General features: G+C 43.2%; 1 protein-coding gene across 1 annotated transcript in view; it reads right to left on the bottom strand.

Annotated features, from left to right (window-relative positions):
• The window catches only part of CPZ (carboxypeptidase Z), a 170,873-nt gene that overhangs the window by 102,210 nt on the left and 48,357 nt on the right, over positions 1–20,306 (bottom strand). Inside the window, exon 4 of the mRNA XM_073610824.1 lies at positions 7,434–7,649. Within this exon, the coding sequence (XP_073466925.1) occupies positions 7,434–7,649 (216 nt within the window). The remainder of the gene's footprint in view (positions 1–7,433; positions 7,650–20,306) is intronic.

Genomic DNA, 20,306 nt, shown 5'->3' with positions numbered 1-20,306 from the left:
GGCCCCCCTACTTTTGTCCCTGTCCCCCCATGTGCCCCCCCTAAATATGAAAGCTGGAGACGCCACTGTCTCTCACTGCCCCCCTGCTTTGCTGCATTTCTGCATCTAAAAGAAGACCACCATTACTGTGCAGGCTTCACTCTGGGACAACAGGGATACTGTCACTAGCACTGACAATCTGCATCTGATAACAGGCGATGTAGAAAATGACAAGCCCCATCTGAAGGCAGGTGATGCTGGCAAGTGACACGCTCAGGGCTCCCACTGATTCTGTATTATGGTGAGTTGAACTACCAGTATTTCATTTTATATTACAATGTAATAAGAGAAATAATGTGCTTCAATCACCCTGACACCATATTAACCATGGTGCCGTGATGATTTCTTTTTGTAATGTGCAAAAATCTATAAATAGATGTGAACTGAAACTATAGGAAATAAGGCTATTTTCCTTGTCCTCCTCCTATTGGAACCACATTGGGCAATGCAGTCCAGTGCCGTTGGTGTGAAGGAGCCCTAAGTAAAAACGTGTCCACAGACTTCAAAGGGTTTTCCATTCTGCAGGAAATGCGAATAGGCTTGGAAAGGTCAGATCTATGTTAAAAGAGAAGTATGGGAATGCAAAAAGAAAAAGCTTAATTAGACTTACCAGTAACTCCTTTTCTGAGAGTCTTCCAGAACAGCCCATGAGACCTAGGGCTCCTCTTACCAGGACAGGAAACACGTTAACCCCCACCAGATAAAAGGGCGGTCCTCCAGGCCCCATATCAGTATTCTTGAGAACCGTAGGATGTCCCTGTAAAACATATGTATAATACACATAACTTCAAGACAAAACCGGATGGGAATCCGGCTATCCTGGAAGACTCTCAGAAAAGGAGTTACCGGTAAGTCTAACTCAGCTTTTCTCTAAGCGTCTTCCAGGACAGCCCATGAGATCATGAGCCAGAAATTACCAGTCTAGGGAGGGACAACTGCCTGAAGGACCTTACGACCAAACGCCTGCTCCTGAGCAGATAGGAGACCAAGGCGATAATGTTTAATGAATAATGTTTAATGAAGGTCGAAAAACTGTGGCAGCCCTGCAAATTTGTTCCGTTGAGGCTCCAGCCCTCTCAGCCCAAGACACAGACAAGGCTCTTGTTGAGTGCGCAGTGACAAAAGGCGGAGGAACTTCCCTAATTTTGTAAGTTTCAAAAATAGTTTGCTTTATCCATCTAGCCAAGGTGGCTTTAGATGCACTCTTTCACTTGTGTGCTCCTGAAAAGAGGACAAACAAGGTGTCTGTTTTTCTAAAGGTCTTCTCACATCTAAAAAACTACATTTTCTTTCTTGGTCGCCCTTTGGCGAACTACACAAGTTTGGCAGTACAATGTCCTGAGAACTGTGGAATGTACTGGCCACTTTAGGCCGAAATCCAGGATCAGTTTTCAAATGACCGATCCTCAAAAATTGTGAGGAAAGGCTCCCTCACTGGTAGGGCCTGTAACACACTTACCCTATGAGCTGAGGTAACTGCCACAAGAAAAATTGTTTAAGGTAAGTAACTTAACTGAAATATCCTCTAGGGGCTCAAAAGTGAATTCTACCAGAGTTTGAAGCACCAGGGACAGGTCCCAGGTTGGACAACTTCTAACCACTACTGGCCTGGACCTAGAAATTGATTTGAAGAATCCAGCTATAGTGGGATTTTCCAAGAGAGAAATTTGGAGAAAAACACTGATAGCTGCCGCCTGTACCATTAAGGTACTAACTGAAAGACCTTTGTCGACACCCTCTTGAAAAAATTCCAAAATCGAAGGAACATCATGAGTTAATCTTTGATTTTCAGATAACCAGTTAAGTTAAATTTCTTCCAAACCTTGGAATATATGGCTCTAGTGACTGGTTTTCTGCAATTTACCAGGGTCTTGACTACTTTGTCAGAGAACCTCTAGGCACTTAGTATCTTTTCTTCAGATACCAGGCCGTCAAGCTTGAGGAAACCACCTGTGGGTGCGAAACTGGACCCTGCGATAATAAGTCTTCTGTCTTTGGAAGACTCAGTGGAGGCCCTGATACCAGAGTCAGTAACAGGGAAAACCATGGCCTCTTGGGCCAAAAAGGGGCTATTAGGATAAGATCTGTTTCTTCTAGAAGAAACTTTCGGGAGGACTTCCAGAATTAGCCTGATCGGCGGGAAGGTGTAACAGAGACCGAATGGCCACGGATTCGCCAGAGCATCAATCCCCAATGATTGATCCGCTGGGTTCAGAGAAAATAACTTCTCTGTCTTGCGATTGTTCTGATCTGCGAACAGGTCTGCTTTGAGACATCCCCATCTGTCGGTGAGACCCGCAAAGATTTCAGGATGAAGGGACCAATTGTCTCCACATACCCGGTAGTGGCTGAGATAATCTGCCAGACAGTTTTGTGTCCCCTTCAGGTGCACTGCTGTAATTGTGGCTAGATTTCCTTCTGCCCATGATAAAATCTCCTGGGCGATAGATCGAAGTATCCGACTGCTCATACCTCCCTGTTTGTAAAAGTACGCAACAGTAGCGATATTGTCAGATAGAATCTGGAGACTGTGACCCCTGATTTCCATCTGAAATGCCTGCACGGCTCTCTGAACCACTAGATGCTCTCTCTGATTCGATGAAGCTCTTGCTTCCCTTGAGGACCATTCTCCCTGTGCCATTGTGTTGCTGAGATGGGCTCCCCATCCCCAGGAACTCGCATCTGTCGTGATCCTCTGGGATAAAGGAATGGACCGTGGTAGACCTCTTGTTAGGTGCAAGTGCGTCCTCCACCACCACATGCTTCTTTTTACCCTGGAGGGTAACAAGACCCTTGATTCCAGGGAACTTGCGTCTCTGTCCCAGTTCCTTAGTAGAAACAGCTGTAATGGGCGTTGATGAAATCTTGCCCATGACACTGCGGGAAAGCAAGAGGTCATCAGACCCACTGCTCTTGAAACCTCTCTCAGTGAGACCAACTGATTTTTCTGTAAGGCTGACATTGTCCGCATCATTCTTGAGACCTTCTCCTGCGGGAGAAAAACTTTTTGGTCTACTGAGCAAAATTTGTATCCCAGATATGTCACTTTCTGGGCTGGAATTAAGGAAGACTTCTTTGTTTATTAACCAGCCTAGAGTGTGAAGGAAGTCCTGTACAGTCTGGAGATCTGCTAATAACTTTTGCATGGGGCTGAGGACAGACCGAAGGGGAGTGCTTGAAATTGATAGTGCCGAATCTCTGTTCCCATCTTGTCCGCTAGTCTCAAGAATCTTTGGAAGGCTTGCTTGAGAACACCGTCTCCATACGAAAGTGCTTGTACCTCATCAAACGTTTTAGAGACCGGAGGTTCAGGATATTTTCCTGACGGCTTTCTGATGACAAATATATGGGGATAAAATCCCTTGCTCTGATCTGACCGGGGAACAGGGATCAGGACCTTTTTATCTATCAAATTTCCAATTTAGAGACCCAGGGCCCTCGCTTTTACCCGATCTTGGGGAGGGAAGGTGACCAATAATCGTTCTGGGGGCTGGCAAGAAAATTCCAGCCTGTACCCATTGGTCACTAGGTCCAGGGTGAATGGACTTGAGGTGACTGCTGCCCACTGTGGGAGAAAGGCCCTCAATCTTCCTCCCACTGGGAGACACGAGACACTGTGGCTTGCCGGGTTTTTGAGGAGGCTTAAACAAGACGCCCCCTCTACCTCTGCCCCTGTGCCCTGGCCAATGTTTTTTGGGCCTATTGTCCCTTTCTCTAGGACCTTGCTGCCTACTTTGGCCACAAAACATTTTCTGGCTGTCGGCTTTTTCTTATTCTCTGGAAAGGCCTTTTTTCTATCGGCCATGCGTTCCAGTGCCTCTTGCAGACCTGGGCCAAAAAGATGATCGCCTGTTAAGGGAAGACCACCTAGGCGCAACTTTGAGGCAGCGTCACCTGACCAGGTTTTAAGCCATAGGCTTCCTCTGGCCAAATTCACTAATGCCGAGGTCCTAGCTGTCATTCTTACCGACTCTGCGGAAGATTCAGCCAAAAACCCCACTGCACGAATGAGGAGAGGGAAAGATCTCAGAATCTGCTCTCTAGAGGTACCTGCCAACAAATGTGTTTGTATTTGTGTCAACCATACGTCTAAATTTCTGGCTACACAAGTGGAGGCCAGAGTTGGTTTAAGATTCCCAATGGCTGAGTTCCAGGCTCTGTGAGGAAGGATATCTCCTCTTTTATCCATCGGATCCCTAAGCGTGCCCATATCATCAAACACTAGATCTGAGCTTTTTTAACCTTTTGAAAGAGGTGCGTCTAACTTAGGATTTTTGTTCCATGGCTACGCTGTGTCCTCTTCAAATGGAAACCTTCTTTTTAGGTTACCGGAAAAGAAAGATTTTCTCTCTGGATTTTCCCACTCCAGCTTGATAGTATCAAGAAGGGAAAAACTCTAGCCTTTCTCTAATGCAAACCTTTGTACATAAGGTCATGTTTAGACAATTGTACCTCCTCCTCTTCTATATCAAGTGTCATATAGATAGCCTTTAATAAGTCATCTACATCTTCCAATGATAACTTACACCTCAAGCCCCTTGCGGATTCTCTATCCCTGGGCCCTGTATCTGACCCTGGTTCTTCCGGAGAAGAATGGGCAGATCCGGCATTAGCCTCAGAGACTTCACTCTCCACACTATGCTGTGGAGCGTTAGGAAGTCCTAACTGGAGATGACCCCTCTGAGAGGACTTGAATCTTGACAATTAGAGTTTTAAATGAGTCAGCATTTTCTGACAGGAGACTACTGGGTCATCCTTAACTAGGCTTTCTATACAGGTGCGGCAAACTGCTTTGCTCCACAAGGAGCTCAATTTGCTTCTACAATCTGCACATTTCCTTTTGGGTGGCTGTGCTTGGGCCTTGTCCTGAGTCTTGGCCTGCAAGAGAACAAATGACTCCAATAAATTTTATGCCACATACACTCCATAACACCCCGTGCAGGAGGAAAGGAAAAATGTGCTCCCTTCACCTAGTCCCTACTGGTTACAAGGGGGAGAACACTCACGGGATGTGCAAGTAAGTAAAATACACTTCAGGCTTACCTGTGAGGTACTGGTGTTAGGGCCTGCTTCCGCTGCCTGTGCAGGTGTCGCAGAGGAGTCCATCCAGCCCCTGTAGTGGTCCGCAGCCTCTGCCGGCTTTCACATATTTAAACACCAGCCTCCCAGCATCCCTGTTCGCGCTGTTTTAGGGACAGGAACAAGCGTCTCCGGCGCCCGCTGATGGGGTCACACGCCCCGGAGATCCAACATACACTGTGGTGCTGACATTCCCCATGCACTGAGAAGCAGGGACAGCAGCCACAAGCCTACTCTCCTGGTGGATGTGCCGCTCTGGAACTAAGAAGAAGGTAGGAATACCACCCCAAAACGCCACAGGAACCACGTTCATGAGACCTAGGAGAACCAGTTCCAGGAAACATGTAACACCCCCCCGTCCGAAGGAAACACTAATACTGACATGGGGCCTGGAGGACCGCCCTTTTATCAGGTGGGGGTTAACGTGTTTCCTGTCCTGGTAGGAGGAGCCCGAGGTCTCATGGGCTGTCCTGAAAGACGCTTAGAGAAAAGATTTATATTCTCCCAAGTTGGATGCAGCATCAGTGCCCTGTCTCTAAGACTGAGAAGTGAGCGATCAAAGACTGCTGATCACTCAGCAGAGAGCTGAGTTCTACTGCTTCTAAAAGGAATACAGCATTGGATGACACCTCTATATGGATAGGCTGGAAATCATCAAGCCTTGCTGCCTCTACTCTACCATTCACCGTGTTAAAGGAACCCAGCCAACAACCAGTCTGTGCACCTTCCAGTCCCAGACTTTTATATCTGATCAGGTGTTTATTTTTGCCTTTTTTGACCTGTTGAACTTGCACTGTGTTCGAGGCTTGGTTTTGTTACTTATACTGTAAAGTTGTAATGTCTTATTTGTAATTTCGGTTGTTCGCAGCCGTGACTGCTTGCAATAGAGGAGGTGGATGTGTAGGCAGGTTGCCCAATGTGTTTAGTTAGCTAGCTCTGCTGCCCAGATCAGGGGAAGGGGTTAATGGTTTTATTGGTCCCTAGTTATGTTTACGGGCATTCTGGGGTCCGGCTTCCCTTCCCATGTTAAATAAAATGGACGAGATTCCAGGCCCAGTAGGATGGGAGCAGAAGCTTGCTGGGACCTGTGGTCGACCTCTAGGACACCGACTCATCAGAACCCTGACGCTATGGACACTTCCACTCTGGACTTCCCAACCTTGGGCTACAACCATCAGGACTTTACCTACAGAGGTATGCTGGGGCTGCCGCCAGTAGCGTTAGATAGGGAAAAGACATTTTACCTTGCTGCACTTGCTTTGCTGAGTCTTCAGTAAAGTTATTTTAAGTTATATTAAGTGCTTGAGCCTGGTCTGAAGTTATTCGAGGGGTGCATGTTGGGTCTTGGGGTATTCTACAGAACCTGGGTTTGTAAAGGAGCTTCTGACGTAGGCTCTTTACCACGTGATCAGCTGTGCCCAATCACAGTTGATCACAATGTAAACAGGACGAGCTGTATATCGGCTTTTCCTCCACTCGCACTGACAGGCACAAGTAGAGGAGAGCCGATCGGCTACTCTCCTGACAAGGGGTGTCTGCACTGATTTATTATCTGTGCAGCCCCCCCCAGGATGCCCACCCAGGACCACCAGGGATGCCACCCAGGATCACCAGGGATGCCCATCCAGGGCCACCAGGTATACCAATCAAAGCCCAATAGGGGTAGCACTGTGCCCTTCAGTGATGCCTGCCTGTGCCCCCTGATCAGTGCTGCTTAACAGTGAGTTCTATCAGTGCCACCCATCAGTGCCACCCATCAGTGCCCATCAGTGCCACCTATAAGTGCCCACACTGTGCCACCTATAAGTGCCCACCAGTGCCACCTATCAGTGCCCATCAGTGCCGCTTATAAGTGCCCATCAGTGCTGCTTATCAGTGCCGCTTATAAGTGCCCATCAGTGCTGCTTATCAGTGCCGCCTATCAGTGCCCATCAGTGCTGCATATAAGTGCTTCATCATCAGTGCCCATCAGTGCCAATCAGTACTGCCTCATCAGTGCCCGTCAGTGTAGGGGAAGATTTACTTATTTACAAAGTTTTTTAAAAGAAACGAAGAAAAACTTTTTTTTTTTTTTTTAACATTTTCAGTCTTTTTTTTTATTTGTAGCGCAAAAAAAACCCCAGTGGTGATCCAATACCACCAAACGAAAGCTTTATTTGTGGGGAAAAAAATGATAAAAATTTTGTTTGGGTATAGCGTCGCATGACCGCGTAATTGGCATTTAAAATGTGACAGCGCTGAAAGCTGAAAATTGGTCTGGGCAGGAAGGTGTATAAGTGCCCGGTATTGAAGTGGTTAAAGAAACTGATACTCACATTGTTCATGATGGCCTGGTTTGGTTGAAAACTCAATTACTATGAGATCCTTCCCTTCAAAGCTGCGTCCAATGTTGTACGTCTTAGCAATATGGGAGCATTTGCCTGCAGTTTTCTTCAGAACGCTGACCATTTGTGCATAGCTGTGGTGACTGAAATCAATGAAGGTATTTGGCATTTGAGGAAGTGAGTCGTCAGGCGTTTCTTCAACGTTAACTGTAAAAAAAAAAAAAAAAAAAAAGGAAGAAAAAAGTAAATATCCACGTATAATACATGCACCTCAAAAAAAAAAAAAAAAAATAATAATGATTGGGCACTTGAAAACTACTGCTGCAAGTATGAATTAAATAATGTACCGTGTCCACACACATAAGTTGGACTTGATGGACTTGTGTCTTTTTTCGACCTCACCTACTATGTAACTATATTGTTAGCAGTAATAATACTAATAAAGTAAATAGCAATAAAGTAATTAGCAATAATAAAGTAAGCATCCTACATACAATCCCATAAGAGCAGTGGTTATTCCTTATTGTGAAAATAATTGTCCCACATTATGCACTCAGCAGGCAAACGTGTTAAAAAAATATCATTCAATCAAAAAAATTCAGCAAAGTGAAGTTCTATATCTCTAACAGGCCAAAAATAAATATACTGTTAAAGTAGTAAGGTCCAACATTTGTGAAATATCCAAAATCCCAAATTTCTCAAGTAATGATGAAGGCATCCAAATCCTGATCACCTTGTGCAGCTCTACCAAATTACAAATGCAGTCACCAACAGTTGTGACCTCCAAATTACAGGTGGGTTGAGAAGTGCATTGTTCCCAAACAGATAAGATGGCAATCATACTGCTTCCTCCAATATGATAACAGATTCCACAAAATAGATTCCACAAAACAAAAGTAAACTAAAACAACTGAAACCTCACATAGCATAATACTAATTATTTTTAAAAAATGAGTAAAACCGTTTACTGTGATTTATTTATCTCACATGTATCAAGTGCACTAAACAATCATAGACATCGTGATATAACCAATAGAGAACAGCTTCTATCATGGAAAGTATCAGAAAGATCACATTGGTTTTTATCCCTCCACTGGTAAGCAGAGTACAAGAAGCCTTGTGTAGCGTGTGTGATGACATCACTGTCCCGCTCTACATGTTTCGATGTTACATCTTCGTCAATAATAAAGTAATCATGGATGGGTTTTGGGATTATTAAAGCTTAAATCCAGGATGAACTCTCTTTTGCACAAAATTACTCCTCCTGCCAAGAGCAGCCCCCTCCCTTAGAAATGTATCAAATTGATTGTTTCAGTGACCAAAAAATATGGGTTACTGATGTCTCTGCCAAAAAGGCTATTTAATTTCAACGTGTGGGCAGCAGGAGGTATGAGGTCCAAATCCCACAGATGCATGAGCACCTTACAGAACTGCAATCAATAAAACTAAGGCCAGTGCAAGACTGGGCTGATCTAAAGATTGGATCCAGCTATTACGGGTAGCAAAAAATTAAGGACAATAGCACTGTCTTCCCTAGACTATATGAGGGCGGTAACAAGATGGGGCACCCTCCACCTTATGAAGAAAGCAGGGATAACTGATCATCAGCTCCCCTGAGGTTGGGAGACAAATATGTTTCAAGATAAAAATTCAGTATACCATAACTAGTGTAGCGCAACCAATACAATCAATAATATATTAAATATAAAGTCCCAATATTGTAAAATTTCCACCTTGGTGTGACTCAGAGTAATAATTCAAAATAAGAGTTTGTGTAATCCAGTGACTTCAGTGACCACCACCTCTAGCAGGAATGACTGCTCACCTACAAACGATGAGCCCATTACAGACTCCCAGTCGCCTGTAAGTATGCCTCTCAGGATGCCACGTTGTTCTCCTCCAAAGGACGTCCCTGGACATTGATGACCTCCTCTTGGGATCTCAATCAGTTGTATAGATATGTGTAAAACATGCACATCAGCAGCTCTCTACGCTGACATACAAGGAAAAAACGTCCAGAAATGCAGCTTCTCTCAGTTGTACGCGTTACGTTGAGCTTCTTCGGCAAGTCTTGCTGTCAAAGTCAGTATGCCAATTAGAGGGGTGGGGCCAGGCCATGGCTCTGTGTCTGAATGGACACACAGAGTGGTGGCTTGGCTCAGGTGCCCCCATAGCAAGCTGCTTGCTGTGGGGACACTCAGCAGGAGGGTGTGGCCAGGAGCACAGAAGAGGCACCCGAGAAGAGGAGAATCTGGGTTACTCTGTGCAAAACCACTACAAAGAGCAGGTAAATATGACATGTTTGTTAGTTTTAAATTAAAAAAAGACTTTAATATCACTTTAAGTTCAATGTTAAGGACAACTTCACACAGCCAAAAAGGCACCTGTAAATGTGTATATAGTCATATCACAAGCATTTGGAAATGCAGTAAATCTGTTTTTGCCTTCTGAAAAGTTCCATGGCTGTTCTACTTGTGGGAGTGAGCGCCACACATTTTAACAGATTAATTTTTAACACCAATAACTTTTGACATATGATTTATTATGACACACAGGTATCATGACCAACTATAACCTTGAACTTCCAAAAAAAAAATATTTATATACTGTACTATAAAAAAAATGTTTTAACAGTACTAAATGTTATATTATATTATCAGCTGTATTATAAACATAATATAAGGGGAATTATTATTATACAGGATTTATATAGTGCCAACAGTTTGTTTAGCACTTTACAACACAAGGGCAGACAGTACATTAACAATACAATTCAATACAGGAGGAATCAGAGGGCCCTGCTTGTTAGAGCTTACAATCTGTTTCTTGGTCTTTATACCTTAAAGCGGTAATAGACCCAAAAGCAAACATTTATTATATTGCAGCTTACCAATTCTGAGATGTGATGGTGGCATTCGTTTTTTGAGGCTTTCTATCTTCAATATTTATCTGGTGATTCAGCCAGTAAGTTGTTTTTCATAAAAACAAGCTCTCTTCCAGCTGTAACTGTTTAAGTTAAGGCGAGTCCAGCTGTAAGACTCGCCTACCCCCAGATTGACAATGCTACTTTCCTGGGTGCCCCTGTGCTCCTTCATTCAGTACAAAATGAAGGCAGACATTACAGGTACAATACAATTTGGTACAAGAGGAATCAGAAGGCCTGTATGTATCAAAACTGGAACAGCCAGAATATGGAGTAGCTGTGCATGGCCACCAATTCTACATTTTCAAAGCTTAAATCGGAGCTCCACCCAAAAAGGGAAGCTCCACTTGCCTGCCTCCTTCCCCCCTCCGCTGCCACTTTTGGCACCTTTTCGGAGGAGGGGTACCTTGTTTTGTCGCCCCTCCTTCCTCCAGCAGCCAGCCCATTCACAAAGTGCAACGTGATTCGTGCATGTGCAGTAGGAAACCAGCTGAGAAGCCGCAAGGCTTCAGTGTCGGTTTCCCTTAGCCAACACCTAAGAGCCGATTTATGAATCAGCTTGGATGAGGACACCACTGGATGCCTAGACAGGTAAGTGCCCTAATAGTAAAAGTCAGTAGTTACAGTATAAAGGCTGAAGGTTTTTTTTACGTTCATGCATTCTATGCATAAAGGTAAACAATTCTTCAGTGTGCAGCTCCCCCTCAGCCCCCCCCCCCCCTCATACCTACCTAAGCCCCATCTCGATTCAGCAATGTGCACGAGACGCAGGGGTCTCCCAGGTCTCTTCTTCCTGAGTGGCTGAGATGCAGCAGCAGGAGCCATTGGCTCCCACTGCTGTCAATCACAGCCAGCAAGGCGGGAGCGGAGGGTGGGGCTGAGCCATGCTTTCTGTGTCTTATGGACGTAGAGAGCAAGCTCCGAAGTGACATACACGAGTGCCCCCACTGCAAGAGGCTTGCTATTGGGGCACTTGGCAAGGGGGAGGGGCCCAGAGTGCCAGGGGGACCCGAGAAGAGGAGGATCTGGGCTGCTCTGCACAGAGCAGGTAAGTATGACATGTTTGTTATTTTTTAAATGGGTTAATGCAAAAATCTGAATATTCTTTCTTTAAAGCCTAAGTTTAGTAAAAAAAAAAAAATCAGTACAAAGGACTTCTTATCCCTAGAAATGGTAGTTTCCATGAATGAAAAACGATCTTTGAATGGGGGGGGTGGACCGTTCATTCATCCACCCATCATCTTTTCATAGTAGAGCTTCTATGGGGGGTCCAAAGGGTGGTGATAAATAGCGAGTACTCGGAATGGTCCGGTGTGGTAAGTGGGGTCCCCCAAGGATCTGTCCTGGGACCAATTCTGTTTAGTTTATTTATAAACGATAAAGAGGAGGGGATAACCACCTCAATCTCAGTATTCGCAGACAATACTAAGCTAAGCAGGGCAATAACTTCTGTGCAGGATGTGGAAAACTTACAAGAAGATCTAAATAAAATAATGGGGTGGGCAACTACAAGGCAAATGAGGTTTAATGTTGCAAAATATAAAGTAATGCATTTGAGTGCTAAAAATACTAGCGCAAGTTACTCACTACGGGGGAGAACCTCTTGGGGAATCTAGGATGGAAAAGGACCTGGGGGTCCTAGTAGATGATAGGCTCAGCAATGGCAGGCAATGTATATATATATATATATATATATATATATATATATATATATATATATATATATATACACACACATATACATAGTAGCTGAGCTGCCCACCCTGAGCTGGTCTGCTAAGGAGGGTGGGGGGTGCTTCTGGACACAGCTCTCTCTCTCTCTCTCTGTATATATATATATATATATATATATATATATATATATATATATATATATATATATATATATATATATATATATATATCTATATATAGATATATATATATCTATATATATATATATATATATAGTAGCCGAGCTGCCCACCCTGAGCTGGTCTGCTAAGGGAGGGGGGGATGGGAGGTGCTGCTGGACACAGCTATAATTATATATATAACGGTGGTGCTGCTGGACACACATATATATATATATATATATATATATATATATATATATATATATATATATATATATATATATATATATATATGGCTTTTTATCAGCGGGAACGTGGGGGAACGCAGTTCCGGCACCTCCTGCACTGAATGTATGTAATGGCAAAGGGTGCTGGGGTGTGCTGGAGGCTGGGAGATCTATTGTTGATGGGAAGGGTCTATGTTGTTGGCTACTGAAGGGTCCATTGATGCTGGCTGATGGGGGATCTATCATTGCTGGGGGCCAATTGTTGCTGGGAGGGATCTACTGATGAGAGAGGGGTTTATTGTTGCTGGCTGCTGGAGGGTCTATTGATGCTTGCTTCTGGGAGAACTGTTGTTGTTGACAGGGGTCTATTGTTGCTGGGGTAGATCTGTTGTTACTAGGGTGGATCTTTTATTACTGGAGGGACATTTTGTTGCGTCTATTGTTGAAAGAAGGGTGTATATCCTAATGCTTATTAATAAAATCTATACAAATTACCATACCACAAAATGATACTTGGTTCTGTATTCTCTAAAAAGGTCTGTACTGGATGGTGGGTAGAGGATGGAACCAAGGGGCAGTGCTCAGAGGTGGATGGGGGGCGAAGACAAGGGGTGACTTGAAAAGGGGAGTTCCTGAACCTATTCTCTGAGAGAAAAAAAGCCCTGTGTGTGTATATATATATATATATATATATATATATATATATATATATATATATATATATATATATATATATATATATATATAGTAGCTGAGCCGCCAGCCCTGAGCTTGTCTGATGGGGGGGGGGCACCATGTTTTTCCGCACCAGGTGACACTAAACCTAGTGACGCTATTGCCTAGTCTCCACTCTTGACACATGAATATAACTGATCCTTCGGCTTGTATTAACCCCCACAGCACTGGATAAGTGTTGCTGTGGAGCTAGCAGGGATCAGAGCACAGAAGATTTCAATTGAAGCCACAGCCAGCAGCACAAGGGACACATCACATTGCTTGTGAGTGCAATCCCTTGTGCTGATTTTTAAAATGTTTTGTCTAAACATAGGCATTAATTATTCTACAAGTGCAGGCTTACTTTTGAAAGATTTACATTTTCTGCTTTATTAAGATTTGCTTACTCTTTCTGGACCAGACACTTCAGCTTGATAAAAAATCAGAAGGTGAGATTGTATAAGATCACATAGTGGACTTAAACTGCCAGAGTTCAAGTGAAAATGCAGTATAAGACTCACACAAAGCAAGTAAAACTAGAAATAACTGTATAATTAGCAAGATTACCCAATTATATGTTAAGACTGGATATTCAATTTCTTGCATAAGTCCCATCAGGGAGGCTCACCGGCACAACTGGAACACCTCCACCCCCCGACGCTATATAGGTATGAAGATTCAGCAGTACTTAACTCATGGTCTACTGGTGGAAATACTTTGTACTACTTTATATGCTTATTATTAAGAAAACTAATTGTAATATGCAAAGCACAGCAACTGATAGTAACCAGATTTGGCATTAGTGTTACCAGAAGATGACTTCTGATTATCTGTTATTAGGAACAATAATCTGCACTTATTTTTTATGCTTTGTACTGCTTTACTGAAATAACGAGATCATTTCAGATTCAAAAAAAAAAAAATCATAATACAGATCTATATAATACATCTTCATGTATGTAGAAAATAATATTTTTAAAATATTAAACTATATTTTCTGAAAGCTACAGTTAGATGTATAGCATACTGGTTAGCTTGTTTCCGGTTAGTGGTTTTGTTTTTATCTACTTTCCTTTTAGAAGTATAGGACAGGATAGAACTATGTCTTCTCTGTAGATAGTCCTGGCATTTATTCCCAAGGCTCAGATGAAAAAAAATTATTTGGCTGCCTTCAGGTTCCCTCTAGCGTCCTAAATCAGCACTACAGACAATGGATGTGTTCTGAAATCGTTTCAGAAATGCACCTTCTCCCACAGGACAAAACGCTCCATTATGTTATTTTATATACAGTGCCTTGAAAAAGGTATTCATGTCCCTTGAAATGTTCTATATTTTGTCATATTACAACCAAAAACATAAATGTATTTTATTGTGATTTTATGTGATAGACCAATACAAAGTGGTACATAATTGTGAAATGGAAGGAAAACGATACATTTTTTTTTTTTTTTTACAAATAAATATCTGAAAAGTGTGGCATGCATTTGTATTCAGCCCCCTTTAGTCTGATACCCCTAACTAAAATCTAGTGAAACCAATTGCCTTCAGAAGTCACCTAATTAGTAAATAGAGTCCACCTGTGTGTAATTTAATCTCAGTATAAATACAGCTGTCCTGTGAAGCCCTCAGAGGTTTGTTAGAGAACCTTAGTGAACAAACAGCATTATGAAGGCAAAGGAAATCACCAGACAGGTCAGGGATAAAAGTTGTGGAGAAGTTTAAAGCAGGGTTAGGTTATAAAAAATATCCCAAGCTTTGAACATCTCATGAAGTACTGGTTAATCCATCATCCCAAAATGGAAAGAGTATGGCACAACTTAAACCTACCAAGACATGGCCGTCCACCTAAACTGACAGGCAGGGGAATGAGACCATTAATCAGAGAAGCAGCCAAGAGGTCCATGGTAACCCTGGAGGAGCTGCAGAGATCCACAGGTGGGAGAATCTGTCCACAGGACAACTATTAGTCGTGCATTTCACAAATCTGGCCTTTATGGAAGAGTGGCAAGAAGAAAGTCATTGTTGAAAGAAAGCCATAAGAAGTCCTGTTTGCAGTTTGCGAGAAGCCATGTGGGAGACTCAGCAAACATGTGGAAAAAAGTGCTCTGGTCAGATGAGACCAAAATTGAACTTTTTGGCCTAAAAGCAAAATGCTATGTGTGGCAGAAAAACTAAACACTGCACACCACCCTTAAATTCACCACCCCCACCGTGAAACATGGTGGTGGCAGCATCATGTTGTAGTGATGCTTTTCTTCAGCAGGGACAGGGAAGCTGGTCAGAGTTGATGGGAAGATGGATGAAGCCAAATACAGGGCAATCTTAGAACAAAACCTGTTATGCCGCGTACACACGAGCAGAATGTCCGACAGAAAAAGTCCAACGGAAGCTTTTCATCATATATTCCGATCGCGTGCATGCCTCATCGGACTTTTTTTAAGAAAATTCTGACGGATCTAGAAATAGAACATGTTCTAAATATTTCCGACGGAACCAATTCCTATTGGGAAAACCGCTCATCTGTATGCTGTTCCGACGGACCAAAAACGACGAATGCTTTGAAGCAAGTACGAGACGTAAGTTATTGGCTACTGGCTATTGAACTTCCTTTTTCTAGACTAGTCTTGACGGTCAGACTTTGGTTTGACCATGTGTAGGCAAGACCGCTTAAATGGAATTCCGTCGGAGTTCCATCGGAGAAACCTTTGCAGTTTATTCCGACGGCAAAACCGGTTGTGTATACAGGGCATTAGAGTCTGCAAAAGACTTGAGACTGGGGCGGAGATTTACCTTCCAACAGGACAACTACCCTAAACATACAGCCAGAGCTACGGTGGAACGATTTAGATCAAAGCATATCCATGTGTTAGAATGGCCCAGTCAAAGTTCAGATCTAAATCCAATTGAGAATCTGTGGCAAGACACTCTTGCTGTTCACAGACGCTCTCCATCCAATCTGACAGAGCTTGAGCTATTTTGCAAAGAAGAATGGGCAAAAGTGTCACTCTCTAGATGTGCAAAGCTGGTAGAGACATCCCCAAAAAGACTTGCAGCTGTAATTGCAGCGAAAGGTGGTTCTACAAAGTATTGACTTAGGGGGGCTGAATACAAATGCACACCACACTTTTCAATTATTTGTAAAAAATGTTGAAAACCATTTATCATTTTCCTTCCACTTCACAATTATGTTCCATTTTGTGTTGGTCTATCACATAAAATACATTTGGATTAAAACTTTCTCCAACAGGGGCACCATGCACAACACAATCTGATTTTTTAGTGGAAAAAGTTTTGATTGTTTTCGTCTGCTTTTATTGCTCAATATTGACCCGAATTTCTCTCACTTCTTTTCCTCAACACAAGCACACGGAAACTGCAATGCAACCACAAGTCACCAAAATACCCAGGTAGAGTTATATATATTTCAAAATTTATTGGGATAAAGCAAGGAGATTATTTTCCCTTTAGTCTCTCTAAGGAGACGCCCGCACACGCACAGTCTCAGGCGGCGTTTTGTGCGTCTATTGAAATACGAAGTGCCTGACAAGCCACACTCCTGCCTTCTCCTGACAGGCAACTGCACAAACCTTTCACTGCTCCACCCTCACCTCTCCTCTACGACCTCAAAGTTTGGGGAGTGATGCAAATTGGGAAGGGACCCTGCAATGGTGACTAGGGACAATAGGTAAGTGTCTGGGGACAGGAGGGTTGTCAGTGTATTTTTACCTTAATGCTGTGAATAACTTTACTGATAATTTACGTAAAAATGTATTACACTGTCGTAATTGGATTTGGCGCAGATAAATAGCCATAGAATGTACAGTATCTCACAAAAGTAAGTACACCCCTCACATTTTTGTAAATATTTTATTATATCTTTTCACATGACAACCATGAAGAAATGACACTTTGCTACAATGTAGTGAGTGTACAGCTTGTATAACAGTGTAAATTTGCTGTCCCCTCAAAATAACTCAACACACAGCCATTAATGTCTAAACCATTGGCAACAAAAGGGAGTACACCCCTAAGTGAAAATGTCCAAATTGGGCCCAAAGTGTCAATAGTTTGTGTGGCCACCATTATTTTCCAGCACTGCCTTAGCCCTCTTCGGCATGGAGTTCATGAGAGCTGCCACTGGAGTCCACTTCCACTCTTCCATGACAACTTCATGGAGCTGGTGGATGTTAGAGACTTTGCACTCCTACACCTTCCATTTGAGGATACCCCACAGATGCTCAATAGGGTTTAGGTCTGGAGACATGCTTGACCAGACCATCACCTTTACCCTTAGCTTCTTTAGCAAGGCAGTGGTCATCATGCTCTGCTTCAGTATGTCACAGTACATGTTGGCATTCATGGTTCCCCCGATGAACTGCACTCTCTCAGTGGCGGCAGCACTCATGCAGCCCTAGACAATGACACGCCCACCACCATGCTTCACTGTAGGCAAGACACACGTTTCTTTGTACTCCTCACCTGGTTGCCACCACACGCGCTTGACACCATCTGAACCAAATAAGTTTATTTTGGTCTCATCAGACCACAAGACATGGTTCCAATAATTCATGTCCTTTGTCTGCTTGTCTTCAGCAAACTGTTTGCAGCTTTCTTGTGAATCATCTTTATGGTTAAATATATTTTTATTAACCATTTTTCAAGTAAAGCAGTAGAGGGTACAGAATAAAGAAAAAGGGGGGGGGGGGGGTGCGACCGCCGACATACAACTTATGCATTATCCACCAACCCCATCCTCTAACACCACTATTTGACAACCCAGCACTTCCCGACTATGAAACCTTAGGACAGGTGGGTGGCTATAAGAGGGCAGGCTGGACAACAGCACACTCATTTGTCCACGCAACAACAGGCAGATTCATACCACATGAGGGAAATCAACCCCCCTCAACAAATTGGTTATCCATGATGTCCCTGATGAACTTCGAGGAAATGTGTGGTCTCTCCCAGGTCTCCAGACACAGGCTATCTTTAACATACAAGGAAATTCTCTCCCACACACACACACAACACCCTACCCACATTCACACAAAATTGGTCTGGAGATCTGGGTAAGGAAATTACCCCGCCTGAATGGCAGACCTCTTTTACATTCACCCATAAGTCTTCAATTACCAGCTTCGCGCAGGAGAAAAGCTACAAACTACTCTCCAGATGTTATAGAGATTCGGTCTCGGTCCATGGGATGTTCCCCAACGCTCCTGATACTTGCTGGTGCTGTCACAGAGGAAAAGGAACCTACCTCCATATATGGTGGGAATGTGATTAAGTCCTTTCTTTTGGAAAGAAATATTTGAGGTGTATAATGAAATGTATGATGACTCTCTCGCCCTCTCTCCTAAGGTGGCCCTACTGTCCATCCTCCCGGGATCAGTCAAATCCCAGAAAATGAACCTCCTCAGGTTTTTTCTATCAGCAGCTCGCCAGCTGTTCACGAAATACTGGAAATCAGAAGTAACCCACCCCTTCATAGGTGGATTGCTAACCTCAATGACATCATGCTAATGGAGGAGATGCAGGCTAGGGAGGGAGACAACTGGGCTAAATACCCTAAACTGTGGTATGTCTTGGTCCATTACTCAACCTCAGATAGACTATTGCACAGAATTGCCAGAAGATGAGCCGAGAAAAGCCCTAGGCGTTCACAGCCGGAATATCATTGGGGTAAGTGGTCCTTATGAGTTGATGACCACACTCCAGTGAACGGCTCTCCATACATCTTGACTCAGCCACATTAAGAATGAAATGTAACAGTCACACTAACTCTATATCTATACCCTCCCCCATACCCCACTGCCCCTCCCTCCCCCCCCCCTTCGCTCCCTACCCCTGGTTTATACAGAATTATATGTTTAACTACGTGGATACACTGAGTGCTTGGGATATTGATTGCAACTTTTACACACTGCTATTTGCATTTATATGACCTAACAATATGTACCATTTGTGTATTGGTACTTGTTACTGAACTCCCAGTGACCAGTATGAGAGAGTGAGACCGATAACATGAAATTTAACACACCTGCTCCCCATTAACACCTGAGACCCTGTAACACTAATGAGTCACATGACACCAGGGAGGGAAAATGGCTAATTGGGCCCAATTTGGACATTTTCACTTAGGGATGTACTCACTTTTGTTGCCAGCGGTTCAGACATTAATGACTGTGTGTTGAGTTATTTTGAAGGGACAGCAAATTTACACTGTTATACAAGCTGTACGGTCACTACTTTACCTTGTTGCAAAGTGTCATTTCTTCATTGTTGTCACATGAAAAGATATAATAAAATATTTACAAAAATGTGAGGGGTGTACTTACTTTTATGAGATACTGTATATGCCTGTATTCAGTAAAATCTAATCTTAGACCTCTCAGGACTGTCAACAACATGCTTTAGTGCCATAATCTATCACGGATGTTTAATATGCAGATTTTAAATGCACTTTGACTCATCAGATTTCCTACTTATTAATATACTTTTAATTGTCTACATTGTAAATTTAGCACATGCTAACATTTATTCTAAACACATGCTGGCTCTCTTAAAGTGGTTGTATAGTCAATTTAACTGTTACCTACAGGTAAGCCTATAATAAGGCTTACCTGTAGGTGAAAAAAATATCTCCTAAACCTGTACGGTTTAGGAGATATTCCCCTTGCAATGAGCCGCTGACTGCAGCGGCACATGCACACAGGGGTTTCTCGGCTGAAGGCCCGGCAGATGCTGGACCTTGCCGGAAAGTGACAACATTGCGGCTCCAGCCACTCACAGCGCTGGAGCCGCAATACCCGTAAGACACGCCGAGGCAACATGTCAGCTACCTCGGCATGGACCAGCTAAGATACCGACGCCTCGTTCTAAGGTAAGTATTTCATAATGAGCTAGTATGCGGTGCATACTAGCTCATTATGCCTTTTGCCTTACAGGGGTATAAAAAAAAAAAAAAAGAAGTGTCAGCGGGTATACAAGCGCTTTAAGCTGGCCAGAGATAGTTCGATATTCCACTATATATTCCAATATATATTGATCACATTACGTTGCTGATTCTCCCTTATGATTACATTCCTGGGACCGCTGTGGTATCCTTCTTTTCTTTTTTCTACATACATATTTTTGCTACGTGGGAGATAGCCTGTCATATTGA

The sequence above is a fragment of the Aquarana catesbeiana genome, linkage group LG01 (assembly GCF_042186555.1).
Source record: "Aquarana catesbeiana isolate 2022-GZ linkage group LG01, ASM4218655v1, whole genome shotgun sequence".
In the NCBI taxonomy this organism is placed as follows: domain Eukaryota; kingdom Metazoa; phylum Chordata; class Amphibia; order Anura; family Ranidae; genus Aquarana; species Aquarana catesbeiana.
The sequence above is the reverse complement of the archived record's forward strand: the minus strand, read 5'-3'. Positions and strand labels throughout refer to the sequence as shown.